Source organism: Microcaecilia unicolor, chromosome 1 (assembly GCF_901765095.1).
Source record: "Microcaecilia unicolor chromosome 1, aMicUni1.1, whole genome shotgun sequence".
NCBI lineage: Eukaryota > Metazoa > Chordata > Amphibia > Gymnophiona > Siphonopidae > Microcaecilia > Microcaecilia unicolor.
Window position 1 is genome coordinate 81,722,387 of NC_044031.1, and position 16,335 is coordinate 81,738,721.

The window sequence follows — 16,335 nt, forward strand, 5'->3', positions numbered from 1 at the left end:
GGAAGGTGTCAGAGAATGAGGGATTTAGGGCTAGGAGACTTCAAGAGTAAGGGCAGGAGGGACCCAGGACTGGAGGAAGCAAGTAAGAAGTGCGAGGAAAGGGAGCATGGAATTGGTAAACATCAGCAAGAAGGGTTAGTGAAGCTGATATGAGCAGGGGAAAGGGGTGGGATTGGAGAGTCAGTATAGGATGTGCTGGATGGTACTGTGAGCTGTCAGGAGAGGACAGTATATGGCAAGGTTAATTGGGAAGGTAAATACAGAATTCAGCAGTTGAGGGAGAGAGAAAGACCTCCCAGCATTAGCATTCTGGAAGTAAAGGGATATTAGTTGTATCAGCAGAAGAGCTGGGAGGGAGAGAGGGAATTTGATGTTAATAGGTGGGATCAGAAGTTCTCAGCATTATCAAGTGAGAGGGGGCAGGGGTTTATTTGGCATAAGCAGGTAGTGTTAGTGAGATGCATATTGATGGGGGACAGAGTGAGACTTGTTGGGATGGGGCTGAAAAGGGTGGGTTTCCCACTAACATCAGCAGGTAAGTGTAGAGGCATGGAGGCTTGGTGACATCAGCAAATGAGAGGCTGATGATTTTGTTTGCAAGTTTGAGAGGGCAAAGGTTAATCAATAGATGCAGGTACTGCATCAATGGATAGGATGGGAGGGTAGGAGAGACTAATTTCCAGAGGCAAGTGGGGAGGGGGAATACCTGGTGTCTTGGTGTCAAACAACAAATGAGGTTGTCATGTGAAGGAGGAATACATAGTCTGCATCCTCTTTTCCTAGCTATCTGTCTCTTAATCTGCCATTAAATAGGTTGTGCATAAATTTAGTTCTGCCACAGTTAACAGATCCTCCATGCTTAGTGGCAATGGATAGAAAAAGGCAACACAACACACTATAATAGTACAAGACTTTGACTTCAGAACCGTATAAATGCTGATATTAAAAATTAGATTTAAAAGTCTGCACTTAAAAAATGTGAATATTTAATTCACAAGTGAAAACTGTTGGATTATTTGTAGTAAATAATTAGCAGATTTTAGTACACACAGCTTCAGCTTTAGAAATGTTAATTTCTTTCTTCATCTCTCTCTCATTCACCCCTGAATAATTCACTGCTGAGTCACTTTAAAGTTGAAGTAACAAAACATCTGTTTACTCACAGTTTGTAGTTAGATTATAATCAGACAGGCTTATATATACATATTACTATACATTTGTATTATCAGCTCCTTCCATGTGCTTAGATGGTAATGGATGCTCACACCACCATAGATCCTCTCAGGTTAGGAGAGATCATGAGCTCCATGTGCTCCATGTGCTCCATGTGCTGCATCTGCTGCATCTGCTGCATCTATCCCCCACAGGAAGTTGCATAGCTGTGTGACCTCTCTAAGTAATTTACATCAGAGGTCACAGAGTAATCACAGAGAAATAATAGGTGACAGGCAATGCATGTAAAATACAATTACATTCCAACAAACCCCTTCTCATGCATAACTGTCATGCAATTATTTATTCATACAAAGTCCAAGCTTTATACGCAGATTCACAAAATGTTCTCTGGGTAACGGTTTGGTCATGATGTCAGCTGTCATCTCACTGGTGTGACAATAGTGTAGACTGATGACCCCTTCTTTCGCCAACTCTCGCACGTTGTGGTATTTCGTTGCGATGTGCTTTGTGCGTGACTGAACCTTGTCATTCTGTGACAGTCGGATGCAGCTCTGATTATCTTCCATTATCTGGATTGGTCTCTGTTCAGCTATTCCGAAATCCAGCAAAAGTTTTTCAATCCACATCAGTTCTCTGCACGCTTCCGATACGGCCACATATTCAGCTTCTGTAGAAGACAAACTCACAATACTTTGTTTATGACTGGCCCATGAAATTTGTACATTTCCATACATAAACACATATCCACTTGTGGATTTATAATCAGAATGATCCCCTGCCCAATCTGAATCACAGTAACATATTAGTTTTGGATTACTATTGGCTGAAATCTTTAATTTACAATCAATGGTACCCTTTAAATACCTTACCATCCTTTTAACTGCAGTCCAATCTGATTTGGTAGGTGAGCTGACCCTTCTGCTCAAAATTCCTACTGCATTTGCTATATCAGCCCTGTATGTGGTAGCTAGATATAAAAGCTTACCTATGGCTGATCTATATTGGATGTTATCTGGTAAAGGTTCTCTTACTGTTTCATCCTTCAGAAAATCAGTGATCATGGGAGTGCTTACAACTTGGGCATCTTGCATACCTAAACTTTCAATAAGCTCATTTATTTTCTGCTTCTGGCTTAGAAGATAAGAACCATCATTTTGTTTCTCAATTTCTATACCAAGATAGTATGACACATTACCAAGTTCTTTTATCTCAACATTGTGGTTTAAACACTTTACAATGTCCTTGTACTCTTGCTCACTTTTGCTTGCAATGAGCAGATCATCAACAAAAGCTAAAATGTATGCATATTGTCCATTTGTGCACCTAGTGTACAAGCATTTATCTGCTTCACCTTGCTTAAATCCTAAATTTGTCAATATTTCATGCAATTTATCATTCCAACATTTTGCACTTTGCTTTAATCCATAAAGACCTTTGTTTAATTTACACACTAGCTGTCTTTGTTTTGTATTTATGAAACCTGTTGGCTGTTCCATGTACAAGTCTTCAGTTATATCTCCGTGAAGAAACGCTGTTTTCACATCAATGTGTTTGACTTGCATGCCTTTTGAGACTGCAATGCTCAGAAGTGTTCTGATTGTCGTGTGTTTCACTACAGGTGCAAACACTTCATCAAAATCTTCTCCATATTTTTGAAGATATCCCTTTGCGACTAATCTGGCTTTATACCTTTCCACTTTTCCTTGTGCATTCCTTTTTAACTTGAATACCCATTTGCATCCTATAGCTTTCTTGCCAGGAGGTAATTTTGTAAGAATCCAAGTATTATTTTTATCCAATGCATCAATTTCTTCTTGTGCAGCTTTATGCCATTCAGCAGCTTCTTCTGCTGGCATTTTCTCAATCTCATCCCATGTTAAGGGCTCTTGAGCTTCTGCTGACTTTGTTAGGTAAGACAGTCTTGGGGGTGGAACACCTTTGTTTTCCCTGGATGAGCGTCTGACAACAGGTTGGTCCGACCTTTCCGCATCCTCAAAATCTGAGAGTCCTTCTCCAATTGATTCCCCTTCTCCAACTGTACTGTCTTCTTCAATGATCCTTTCTGTGTCTGCTTCCTCTGCCTGTTCCTCGTTAGATACAGGTGAGTTGCTTTCAGACATCTGCCTTGGTATGGCATTTATATACACTGGCATGTCTATTATGGTTCTAGTTTCATATTCTGGATGATAAGGCTCATCTGGGATAATCCAGCCTTTATCAACCCTTTTGTTTTCATCAAAATATGTAACATGTCTTATGCCAACAATGCCAGTTTTCAGATTCAAAATTCTATATCCTTTGTGTCCTGGAGTATAGCCAACTAAAATGCCCCTTTCTGTTGTGGAATCCAGCTTATGCCTTCTTTGTTTTGGTATATGAGCATATGCTGTACTTCCAAATGTTCTTATGTGTGACAGGTTTGGCTTCCTACCATGCCATGTCTCATGTGGTGTGCGCTCAGCGCCTTTAGTTGGCATTCTGTTTTGTAGGTACACTGCTGTGAGAATGGCTTCCCCCCATAGTCTTTTAGGGAGATTGCTATCTGACAGCATACATCTGGTCATTTCCACAAGTGACCTAAATTTTCTCTCTGCAACAGAATTTTGCTCTGGTGTATAAGCTACTGTTGTGATATGCTGAATGCCTTCTTGTTCTAGAAATGTGCGCACGCTTTGTGAAGTGAACTCACCACCATTGTCGGTCTGAAGAACCTTTGGTTTTCTTTCAAATTTATTGCTCACCATGGCTACGTATTTCTTCAGCATGTCTGTGACTTGACTTTTCTCTTTCAGCAAATAGGCCACACAATATCTAGAGAAATCATCCAAGAATATTAGCACAAATCTGTTATTTCCCAATGATGGGATATTAAACGGTCCACATAAGTCACTGTGTATTAAGTCCAGCACTTTATTACTCCTATTTCCTGTGTATGCAGGAAATGAGGGTCTCACACCTTTTTGAGTAACACAGTCTATGCATTTCTCCATTTTACCAGCATCTGCACTTATCTGAATGCCGGTGGCTAGTTGCTTACTGTAAAGATCCTGGATCACCTTAGAATCACGATGTCCCAGGCGGCTGTGCCAGATTTCCAGACTACATTTACCATCATTCTTCCTTACTTGCGCCATATGTGAGGCTTCACCTGAAATGTTCAGCTTATAAACATCATTATGCATAAAAGCTTCAGCATACACTTCATCATTTTTAGAGATTGTGCACTTACTGTTTTCAAAATGAATCACAAATCCCTTCTTATCTAATGTAGATACACTAAGCATATTGCAAACTGCTTGGGGAATATACAAGACATCACTTACAGGAATTTCTTTAACTTCATTAGACACTTTGCATTTTAAGAATCCAATACCTTTTGCTTGGATCTTAGCAGTCCCTGCGTTTGCAGTTTTAAGAATACCTTCCTCTGGACACATTTCCTGAAAGAAATCCTTAGAATTGGTTAAATGGCATGTGCTCCCTGAATCCAAAATCCAAGTACTTTCATTTGAATTATTATTTACCATAGTCAAAGATTTTTCTGCCATTAGAAAGCCCTTGTGTTTATCTTTGTCCTTCATACATTTCCTGGTTTGAAAATTCTTTAGTTCCATTGGCTTAGGTGAGCTAGAGGGAGTGTTTTGTGTTTCCTTACACCATTTAGATACATGTCCCTCCTTTCCACATGAGTAGCAAATCAGCTTGCCCTTGGGTGGAGTTTTCCCATAGCTCCGCCTTCCTCTGTTCTTTGCCAAGAAATTTGTTTCATTTCTCTCTGACTTGCTTTGAGAACACATCTCCTCAGAATCATTTATTATGCATTCCTGCCTTAGTTTTGATGTTGCCTGTTCAAAAGATTGCCCTTCAATGGCCTCATTTACAGACCTAAAAACATCAAACTTCTTTGATAGTGAGGTAAAAAGAAATGCTCTTTTCAATGCATCACACATGGGAATTCCAGAAAGTTCTAACTTTTGAAATGAAGACATAAGATGCATAATGTGATCATTACATTTACTTTTATCCCTTAATTTGGTTTCATTCAACTCTGCCAGCCAAATTGGTTGCTGCTTTGCATATGTAGTTGCATACATAGTTCTCAGTTTATATAAAATGTCCTTTGGTGTATCTTTTCCCTCTACTAATATGGCTTGTTTCTCTGAGAGAGCTTCCAAAAGCATGCACTTCACATAATAGTTTGCATTGTCCCATTCAGCCATATTTTCAGCTGTTCTGTCTTGATCTAAGCATATATATAATCCTTTTGCTCGAAGGAGACATATGAATCTTAGTTCCCACTGCTGATAATTAAACTCAGTTAATTTAGGCACCTTGAGAGAATAGAACAATGGTGAATTTCTTCCCTCAGCCATTTTCTTAGCCTTCTGTCTGCTGTGTGGGGGGAGAGAGAGACAGACTGAATCTTTCCTTTAAAACTTAAGAGAAAAATGTGGCTTTTTTACTGCCTGGTAATATTTCTCTTCTTTTTCAATTCCTGGCCCTGGGCCCATAACCCTTTTGTTGGATTATTTGTAGTAAATAATTAGCAGATTTTAGTACACACAGCTTCAGCTTTAGAAATGTTAATTTCTTTCTTCATCTCTCTCTCATTCACCCCTGAATAATTCACTGCTGAGTCACTTTAAAGTTGAAGTAACAAAACATCTGTTTACTCACAGTTTGTAGTTAGATTATAATCAGACAGGCTTATATATACATATTACTATACATTTGTATTATCAGCTCCTTCCATGTGCTTAGATGGTAATGGATGCTCACACCACCATAGATCCTCTCAGGTTAGGAGAGATCATGAGCTCCATGTGCTCCATGTGCTCCATGTGCTGCATCTGCTGCATCTGCTGCATCTATCCCCCACAGGAAGTTGCATAGCTGTGTGACCTCTCTAAGTAATTTACATCAGAGGTCACAGAGTAATCACAGAGAAATAATAGGTGACAGGCAATGCATGTAAAATACAATTACATTCCAACAAAAACTAGTTGTGTTTGAGGTAGTGTAAATACACTTAGCCCAGCACTCTTTAACAAGAAAATGTTTCCATGTACAGGGTGATGGACATGGATGTCTTGGGTGAACCAGAAAAAAACAGTGGCCTTCTGGGACTAGCATTTGCGAAGAAATCTGGATTACTGGAAATTCAATACTTAAAGAAAAAATGGGCAATATCTCAGCCAGAAGAAGCAAAAATGCTACACAAGATCTTGCAGGAAGCTGTATAAAGAAAAAGAAAGGATGTTTTATCTTTTGGGCTTTTTAGAAGCAGTCCAATATGATTTTTATACCAATTATTTCTATACTTCTAACTGACTGAAAGATGTGCAGTTTAACATTTTTTCAGTGTTCCTGTATTTTTAACAAGATTCTGCTATTTCTACTGGCATGATAAGACTTTAGATGAAAATGTATTTGAAAGAAATAACTTGTATTCACAAACAGCTTGTACCCAAACATTTTATCTTTGGAATAATGAACATTATTTCTACCGATGATTAAGAATGATTTGTTTTGGTGGCAGTGGAATCTTCAAGATCATTGCAAAAACTCTGATATGTATGTATGTCTCAGAATACATTGGCCTTATGAACGATCTACAGCAATATGAGGCACCCTAGCTTTCAGGAAAGACAGGAACCATCTTTCCAGGTGCATTTGCAGAGAGGCCTATATCTTGCTGTCGGAGCTGAGAGTTCTGCTTCCATCTGACTAACAGTTGTGTTAGGTCAACATTTGGAATGATTGAACTTGGGTCTCCCAGTTGACAACATTTGACATTACAGGTAATCAGCTTGGTTAAATCTGCTACCTGCAGTTTCCAGTAAAAATATTGCATTACATGCTTGAAATAAATGTTGGTATTTATTGTGGAAATGTTTGTTTTTTTTAATTGACTGTAAATTATTCTATTGCACAAATGACTTCTTGTACATTGTACTATAGATTAAAATTTATAAATAAAATGATGTTACTGTGTTTCAGTAGATACTGGGATTCTTGTCTCATAAAATCTTTAAAATATTCTTTAACATTGTGAGGGTAATTTTATAAAGAGCACCTAAGACCTTAGACACCATTTTATAAAGACACAAGGGAGGAGCATTTTCAAAAGGATATCCAAGTCAGAATAGACAGTCCGTTCATATGTATTTTCCAACAAGAAATATGTCAGAATTTCCTGTTTGAAAATACATGAGCTGGACATCCATGTGCTGAGGATGTCCAGCACGAACAGCCATTTTACAAACTGGGATGTCGAACATATGAACAATAAAAAAGCGGGGACAAGGACATCTGTCTGGCAGCATTCTTAGAAGAACGGCCACACAGCCCTTACTGTAGAGCAGAGGGACAGCCTAATGGTTAGTTGCAGTGGACCTTAAACCAAGGGACCCAGGTTCAAATCCCACTTTAACACTCTTATTTTGTAATTGTGAGCCCTCCAAGAACAGAAATATACAAACTGTACCTGAATGTACACCACTTCAATAGCCTTCAGGCTTGAAAGTGGCTTATATATTTAGGTACATTAGATATTTTTCTGTTTCTGGAGGGCTCACAAAAAAAAAAAAGAGTCAAAGAGGGATTTGAACCTGGGTACCCTCCTAAGACTTGCCTCCTGCTTTAAGAATGCCCATAATACCTGAATCTGTCATACAGTCTGGTATCCCCTTTCAGTTTTACTCTCAGGGGAGAGGTGGGGGAGCTGAAAACACTGGGGGAGTTGGGAAATATCATGCCTTAATCCCTCCAGTGATCAGTTGCTCAATCATAACACCTTTTTGTACCGTGGACATGACTGAAATTGATCTAACATAGGACGTCCTTCTTTTTAGGCTTGGATGTTTCTTCTCATTTTGTAATCACTGTTGGACATCCTGATTTTGGGACCTCCCTAGTCATGCCCAAAGCACGCCCGCAACATGCTCTCTTGCTATTTGGACGTATTGCAGTGTTGGGCATTCCTTTTCTGCCTGTGCAAAATGGGGATTTGGACCTTTTAAGCACACGGATGTCCATTTGGGCATTTTGAGACGTCCATGTGCTTAAAAAATGAGCTCCACAGGTGCCAATGTATCTTTGTAAAATACCATCTTAAGCAGCTGAAATCATGCCTTGAATGCATAATCAATGCATAATCAATACCATAGTCATCCTATCTTTGTTTTACCTCTCCATGTTCAATTTACATATCCTTATAAAAACACTTATTACTACGTTTATTACAATTTGTAATACTCTCCTTCAAGACTTTGTAATTCTATTTGCTATGTAAGCCGCACTGAACCTGCAATGTGTGGGAAAGCGCGGGGTACAAATGTAATAAATAATTATAAACTTAAAGGAATAACAAGTTAGTGTGTTCCCATCTCCCCCTTTCACAGATTCAGGAATATCTGTGAGGAGAAACTGGTGGCAGGAGATCTGAATAATGTAGTGCAGGCTGTGTTTTTTTGTTTTTGAGGGGATTGTATATTTGTCTATTGCAGTGTGTACCAGTGGTGATATATGGTTGGGATGTATGGCAGGTGTGGGGATTGTGTGTGTGTGTACTGGACAGTGTTTCTGGTCCCCCATGCACTCACTCAAGCTCCCAATCCCTCCCTCTCTCGCGTTCTCCCATGCATTCTCCTCCCCTTTGCAGCCACTCACCCTTTCCTGCACATTTCTTCATCATGGATAAGGTCATGGATTTTATATACTGCCTTTCTGCGATACAACCAAAGCGGTTTACGTATATTTATTTATTTGTTGCATTTGTATCCCACATTTTCCCACCTCTTTGCAGGCTCAATGTGGCTTAAAATACATCATGGAAATAAGAAGAGAATAGACATTTGGTATTACAGAAGGATTTTGGGTTGCATGGTAATGGAATACATGATAGTAATATAATAATAATATGCAGGTACTTCCTCTGTGCCTGGAGAGCTCACAATCTTAAGTTTTTGTACCTGGGGCATTGAAGGGTTGAGTGACTTACCCAGAGTGACAGGGAGCTTCGGTGGGAATTAAACCTGGTTCCCCATGTTCTCAACTTTCTGCACTAAGCATTATGTATTCTTTCTGAGTTATTGTATTCTTGATAATATCTTTTTGAAAGCAGAAGGGACAGGCTCCGATGAGAACACAGTTCTGACTGCAGGTAGAGTTCCAGTAGAGTCCTGTAGCAGGACAGTATTACCTCCCATTTCCTGGTTTATATTGTCAGATGCTTGCTATGAGGTCTTCTTACCCTTTTAGTTGAAAAGTGGTAACATTGTTAGTTGAAAATGGTAACAGAATTCAAACACGCGTGGGATAACATAAAGGAATCCTATTCAGAAGGAATGGATCCTAAGGAGCTTAGCCGAGATTGGGTGGCAGAGCCAGCCGGTGGTGGGAGGCGAGGATAGTGCTGGGCAGACTTATACGGTCTGTGCCCTGAAGAGGACAGGTACAAATCAAAGTAGGGTATACACAAAAAGTAGCACATATGAGTTTATCTTGTTGGGCAGACTGGATGGACCATGCAGGTCTTTTTCTGCCGTCATTTACTATGTTACTATGCCTTGAATGAAGGCATTAAAACACCCCAAGCCCAGCGTTGTGAATTAGCTCATAGATGCTAAACAGTCATTTCAATTCAAACAAGTACCCTAATCACCCCCAGGACCTCAGCTGCAATGTTGCACATAGAGACCTCACTCTATAAGGTCCTTCCCCATGTTACAGCGCTGCATAACCCTGGCAGCGCTATAGAAATGCTAAGTAGTAGTAGTATGACTAGCTGACATCATCATCGGTCCACGTTAATTTTTTACTAGAACTTTTACTATAATTTTTATTATTTTATATCAAAACTTTTCCAATACTTTTAATTCCAAATATCACAGCTCTTAAAAAAACTTTATAAAGAGCACTTATCTCATAAAATTCAGCCGCTATAAGGACCCCAGCCAACATAGGCCATATTTCGCCACCTCTGCATCATGACTTAGCAGTCTTTATGAAATGTCGGAACATCTACTCTCAATAATACCTCAATCAAGAATGTAGGGATGGACATTTACACTTACTTGAGAGCAGGTGTAAATGTTCTCATGTAAATATTCATAGGAAAGGGCATAGATTTGCGGTTTTTATAATCAATATTTGTACTTGTGAATTCTATCCATGCTCCATACAAACCATGGCCCTGGCAACAGCTACAGTAAAAGTACACACATTCATGCCTTTATGTGTACTTTTATACCTGGTGCTGTTTTATGTATTGTCATAAACATGCCAAAATGATCTTATGAAATTATCACTATTAAATCCAGTTTTGCATAAATCACCTATTTTGGAAAAGGGACATCCAAATAGGAACATTTTCAATTTATAATGCATTTTGCAAAAGGATCATTGAATGTTCAGCTTTTTGTAAATTACATGTTAGGCTACAGGAAAAATTCATGTATTTGGTGGCACATATAGTGGGATTAACAATTTTACAAATAAAAATGTTCAGAAAAGAATGACATCACTGGGCTTACTTGTCAATTCTGTCACTTATATATGGACGTGGAAGACTTTGTGATTTACATGTGTAAGTACTAGGTTTTACAAAATTGTGTCCAAGGGGAGCCAATTATGCAGCCAAGCTCCAAAGGTCAATATATATATATATATATATATATATATATATATATATATATATATATATTTGTTTGTTTGCTAGTTGTTTGAGGTAGTTTTGAACACAAGAGAGGTAAGCACAATTCCTTCCTCAATAATGTCATAAGAACATAACTCCTCTTATTGACCTATAAGTACATTCACTCTGCAGCTCCTCAGTACCTCTCCACTCTCATCTCTCCCTACATTCCTCCCCGGGAACTCCATTCACTGGGTAAATCTCTCTTATCTGCACTCTTCTCCCCCACTGCTAACTCCAGACTCTGTTCCTTTTATCTTGCTGCACCTTATGCCTTCCTGAGCCGGTACGTCAAGCTCCATCTCTGGCCGTCTTCAAATCTAAGCTAAAAGCCCACCTTTTGATGCTGGTTTTAACTCCTAACCCTTGTTCACTTGTTCAGAACCATTATCATCCTCACTTTAATATTCCCTTATCTCTTGTTTGTCCTGTTTGTCTGACCTAAATAGATTGTAAGCTCTGTCAAGCAGGGACTGTCTCTTCATGTTCAAGTGTACAGCGCTGCGTATGTCTAGTAGCGCTATAGAAATGATAAGTAGTAGTGACATAAGAATACAACACCAAAGTGTACAAATTGGTTCACTATACCACTGTCGCTTCTTCAAAGGATAAGAGCCAGTACTCACAATGGCAGGAGCAAGATGAGTTCTGTTGCATTGTGACTGCTGGCTCTTATCCCTTGAAGAAGCGATAGCGAAACGGGTGCCTGGCAGGATTCAGTAATTCCAGTTAAGTGTCACTTCAACAATTTATGTTAGCTGCCATTACAAGGTTATACTTTAAGAATGAAGTGCTGGCATAAGAGACTTGTACCCTTTTGAAATAGTATTTTGCACAAAAACCTGTCAAAAAAAGTGTTGTTTTGAAGATGAAGACGGAAGAGGTGTTTGGTCAATGATTGAAATGATTACTGCAAGATTTGTGCTTTGACCTGCTAATATTTGAATGGGCTGAGTTATCTGGTGAAATCTGAAACCTTTTCCTTTCTAGTGCTTGTGGTATAGTGAACCAATTTGTACACTTTGGTGTTGTATTTTGGTTATTCAAGTGTGGACATATCAAGCCTATTGTGTGGAATAAGAACATAAGAATATCCATACTGGGTCAGACCAATGGTCCATCTAGCCCAGTATCCAGTTTCCAACAGTGGCCATTCCAGGTAGAAACCCAAATAGTATCAACATTCCATGCTACCAATCCCAGAAGAAGCAGTGACTTCCCCATGTCTGTCTCAATAGCAGACGTTTTCTCCAGGAACTTGTCCAAACCTTTCTAAAACCCAGATACACTAATCACTGTTACTACATCCTCCGGCAAAGAGTCTTTGTACTTTTTGAAAGAGTAAAAAAATCAAATCACTTCTACTCATTCTACACCACTCAGGATTTTGTAGACCTCAATCATTTCCCCCATCAGCCGTCTCTTTTCCAAGCTGAAGAGCCCTAACTTCTTTAGCCATCCCCTTTATCATTTTGGTCACTGTTCTTTGAATCTTTTCTAATGCCACTATATCTTTTTTGAGATACGGGAACCAGAACAAAACACAATACTCAAGGTGAGGTCGCACCATGGAGCGATACAGAGGTATTATAGTATTCTTGGTCTTATTTTACATCCCATTCCTAATAATTCCTAGCATCCTATTTGCTTTTCTGGCAAATAGCTGACAATTATGTGTACCTCAGAACAGGTGTAAATGCTAAAAGTGCAATATTTTGCACTAAAAGTGGAATACACACAGTTTGCTTGCTGGATGCATACTCATGCATAAATGATTCTGTGACAAAACTGGGGGTTTCCAAGCCTGAAAACTGTATGAATTATTTCATGAAGTGTATTTCTCTTAATTGGTCAGCAGATGGTGCTTGTTTTGAGTTTTAAAGCTGTTGCAGAAAAAGACTTTCTCTTCTCCAGTTTCAGCTTATGGAAAGGCAATCTGCAGTACCATTGGGCAACTTCTTTCAAAATTGAGGCCCTGGGCTTTGATTGGCCCTGGATTTCAAATCTAGCCTGAAGGGTACTGGATTTTCCTTAGTCTCAGCCAGGGAGCAGAGAAAGGGAGAGATCTCTTTACTGAGGCCTTGTGAGCAGTTATGTTATAACCTGTGAACAGTTCCTGAACTACCCAGGTAGTAAACAAATGTTTAGATACTTTTATTAATTGATCCATATTCAGTTACCTGTTATTGTCTGCTGATTTCACCATTTTCTGTTCACTGTTCAAGTTCTGTGGTAATAAACCTTTTTTATTTTATTGACTCTGCTGTCCTGGACTGACTAAGAATCCTGGTTTGTGCTTTTAGGTCTGTGGGTCCTTGCTGGGAGCTGTGGGACCCCTGGAATGTGGTCCCAGTGTCCTAGAATCACAGGGCAATAACTTGAGAGTGGGAGACTAGCCCAGAGGCAAGCGGGACCCAGTCGCTGGAAGGAGGGTGCTGGTAGAGAGCATGTGCCCAGGTGCAGGCTGGCCTGAGCAGTGCTGGGGACAGACCGTCTAGGTGGCCGCTGGGTTAATCTTAGGCAGGTACTAGGCATTTTGTGACAGATGCCTCTTCTAAAATTAGTAAATACATGTATATGACAATTTACATGTGTAAGTGGTATTTTTTTACACATAGAAACTGTAAAATCTATATTAAACACAAAAATGGAACTAGGAAACATCAAATGGTCAAAATAAGGATGAATAACCAGAATGAAATTTTTTTCCTGTACAAAAGTTATATTCATAAATTTGTAGGGAGAGGGCCATCAAAGCATTAAAATACTCCTCAGCCCCTGGGCCAGACGGCTACACGGGAGAATTTTATAAGATCTTACAGAACCAGATTACTGGTCCCTTATTAGATTATTATACAACAGTAGTAGAAGAAAAGAAATTCCCTCAACACACCAACACAGCGCTGATTAGCCTTATACCCAAACCAGGGAAGGATCATATGCACCCGGGTTCTTACCGACCAATCTCATTGATCGATGTGGATATAAAGATTTTGTCCAAAATCTTATCGGAGAGATTGTCACCGATGATACCCCGGGTGATACATGGAGATCAGACGGGGTTCGTGAAGGGAAGGCAGTCTGTCATCAACGTTAGGAGACTAATAGCGGCATTACTACATGGAGGGGCCGGCCGTAACCCATATATGATTGTGAGTTTAGATGCAGAAAAGGCATTTGATAGGGTGGGCTGGCCTTTCCTGTTCACAACCTTGCGGAGGGTGGGACTGCATGGGTGGTATCTGGATGCTATACAGGCTATGTATTCTACGCCCCAGGCTCGAGTGTTAGTAAATGGAGTGCAGACAGATTCCTTTCCCATTGGCCGAGGGACCAGACAGGGCTGCCCCCTGTCTCCTGTGCTGTTCCTTTTAGTATTGGAGCCACTACTATGCATGATTCGCACAGATGAGGATGTAGGGGGAGTGTGCCTGAATGATAGTAAACTTAAAGTGCTCGCATATGCGGATGACCTCCTTATCCTCTTAAGTAAACCACAGAGCTCCTTACCCAGGCTGCTACAAGTGATAGAGGAATATGGTACCCTTTCGGGGTACAAATTGAACCTCCTCAAATCCTTGGCAATGCCAATACAAGAGGAGACTCAATTGACATGGAGGGGGGCATTTCCACTAACATGGGCTAGAGAACAAATTACTTATCTAGGGGTGACCATTACTGTTGATCCTATGAAATTATATGAGAAAAATGTAACACCATTACTTATGGAAACAAAAAGATTGTTGGGTCTTTGGGGCGGGGTCCCCTTGGCGCTGGTAGGACGCATTTCACTATTTAACATGATGTTAGCGCCTCGTTGGCTGTATTTGTTTCAAATGCTACCACTGGCGCTGAGGAGAAAAGAAGAAAGAATATTACACAACGCCTTGCAAGGATTCTTATGGAGAGGACGGAAACCAAGATTGCCAATCACTAGTTTACAAAAACCCAAAGAACAAGGAGGTATGGGACTAGCCAATATTAAATATTTATCAGTAGCATGTGCCATGAGACACATACGAGATTGGATCGCAGAGACCAATGACTTTTCGGACAGAACAGTGGAGGGTGCTTTGATGCCATCTGCACATCTCAGTTGGCTATTGCACACAATGCCTGGAAGACGGGTTCAGGGCATAAGGAACAATCCAATGCTGCGGTCATCCAGAGCGGCCTGGAGATGGCTCTGCCGGAGGCATGGATTTTCTGCAGCGAGCACCCCATATCTGCCCCTCAACCACAATCCAGACTTTATAGCAGGTACCGAGTCGAGAGGGTTTCGGCACTGGACAATACAGGGGATAAAATATATAAGCCAATTGATAACAGAGGAAGGAACTATCAAACCCTTTACCGAACTTAGACAGTCATTTGGATTAAAGCACACTGACTGGCTTGCATACTTACAGATAAAACACTACATTACCTCCTTGGGGTGGTCTAATCTGACTGAGGATGTGCGGGATGTGTTGAGCGAAGCACTCACCCTAAACGCTAGCACTGCAGTGCCATTGCGCTTTCACCACAGATACCTTAAGGATACGACCGAAGAAATAAACTTCAAGAAACTCATAGATCAATGGACAGAGGATTTACAAATTACCATAACAGAGGATAGATTTCGTCAGCACTTCACATCCATTCAAAGGAGAGAGACATTTCCAAGATACTGGGAATTACAGTATAAGTTTGCCTTAAGACTTCACATATCGCCAAGGAGGGCATACAGAGCGAGGTTGGATACAAAAGGAGCCTGCCCTAAATGCGCGCAGGGCCTGGCCACCTTAGCACACATGTTTTGGCAGTGCCCAGACATCACCAGCTTTTGGACACAGATCATCCTAACCGCATCTCGGCTCTGGAAGAAACCTGTTCCAATTTCAGAGTTGATTCTATTTGAGGACTTTCAGCTGGAGGATAGACCCCCAGCAGGCTTGCTACAATTCTTACGCAAGTCAGTATTGATGGGGAAGAAAGTGATTCTATTGTATTGGAGAGAGGTGCATGGACCCTCGGTGTCAGTGTGGAGAACACACATGATAGACTTGGTACGATTGGAGAGATGTAGCTTGCAAAAGGCCTCATTTGCCGAGCAACGACAGTTTAAATATACGTGGCAGCGTTTTTTGATGACACTCCATCCAGTGGCACGCAAACGACTAACTTTCTCACCGGACTAGACTCATGATAAAGGTTATCAGAAATGGGAAGGGGGGAGGGAAGGGGAAGGGGAACTGGGTGGGGGGGAAATTGTTGTAAATGATGACATGAATCTGCAGTATTTGTATTTGTTTCTTTTCTGGTTCAATAAAATGTTTTAAATATAAATTTGTAGGGAATTTAGCAACCGAGTGACAAAAAAGTAATAGCCTAATAGTGCAGTGGCCTGAGAACTAGGGGAACAAGGTTCGATTCCCACTGCAGCTCCTTATGGCCCAGTACAATATAAGTACCTCTATATA

The 16,335-nt window shown here is 40.3% G+C and overlaps 1 protein-coding gene across 3 annotated transcripts in view; it reads left to right on the forward strand.

Moving 5' to 3' along the window:
- The window catches only part of WDR60 (WD repeat domain 60), a 303,464-nt gene extending 296,315 nt beyond the window's left edge, over nucleotides 1-7,149 (forward strand). For 2 of the 3 annotated variants that reach the window (XM_030198750.1, XM_030198757.1), the window contains exon 24: nucleotides 6,248-7,149. In XM_030198750.1, the coding sequence (XP_030054610.1) occupies nucleotides 6,248-6,419 (172 nt within the window). In that variant the 3' untranslated portion in view covers nucleotides 6,420-7,149. The remainder of the gene's footprint in view (nucleotides 1-6,247) is intronic. The other variant, XM_030198766.1, reaches the window with a different exon arrangement.
- Nucleotides 7,150-16,335: the final 9,186 nt, after the last annotated feature.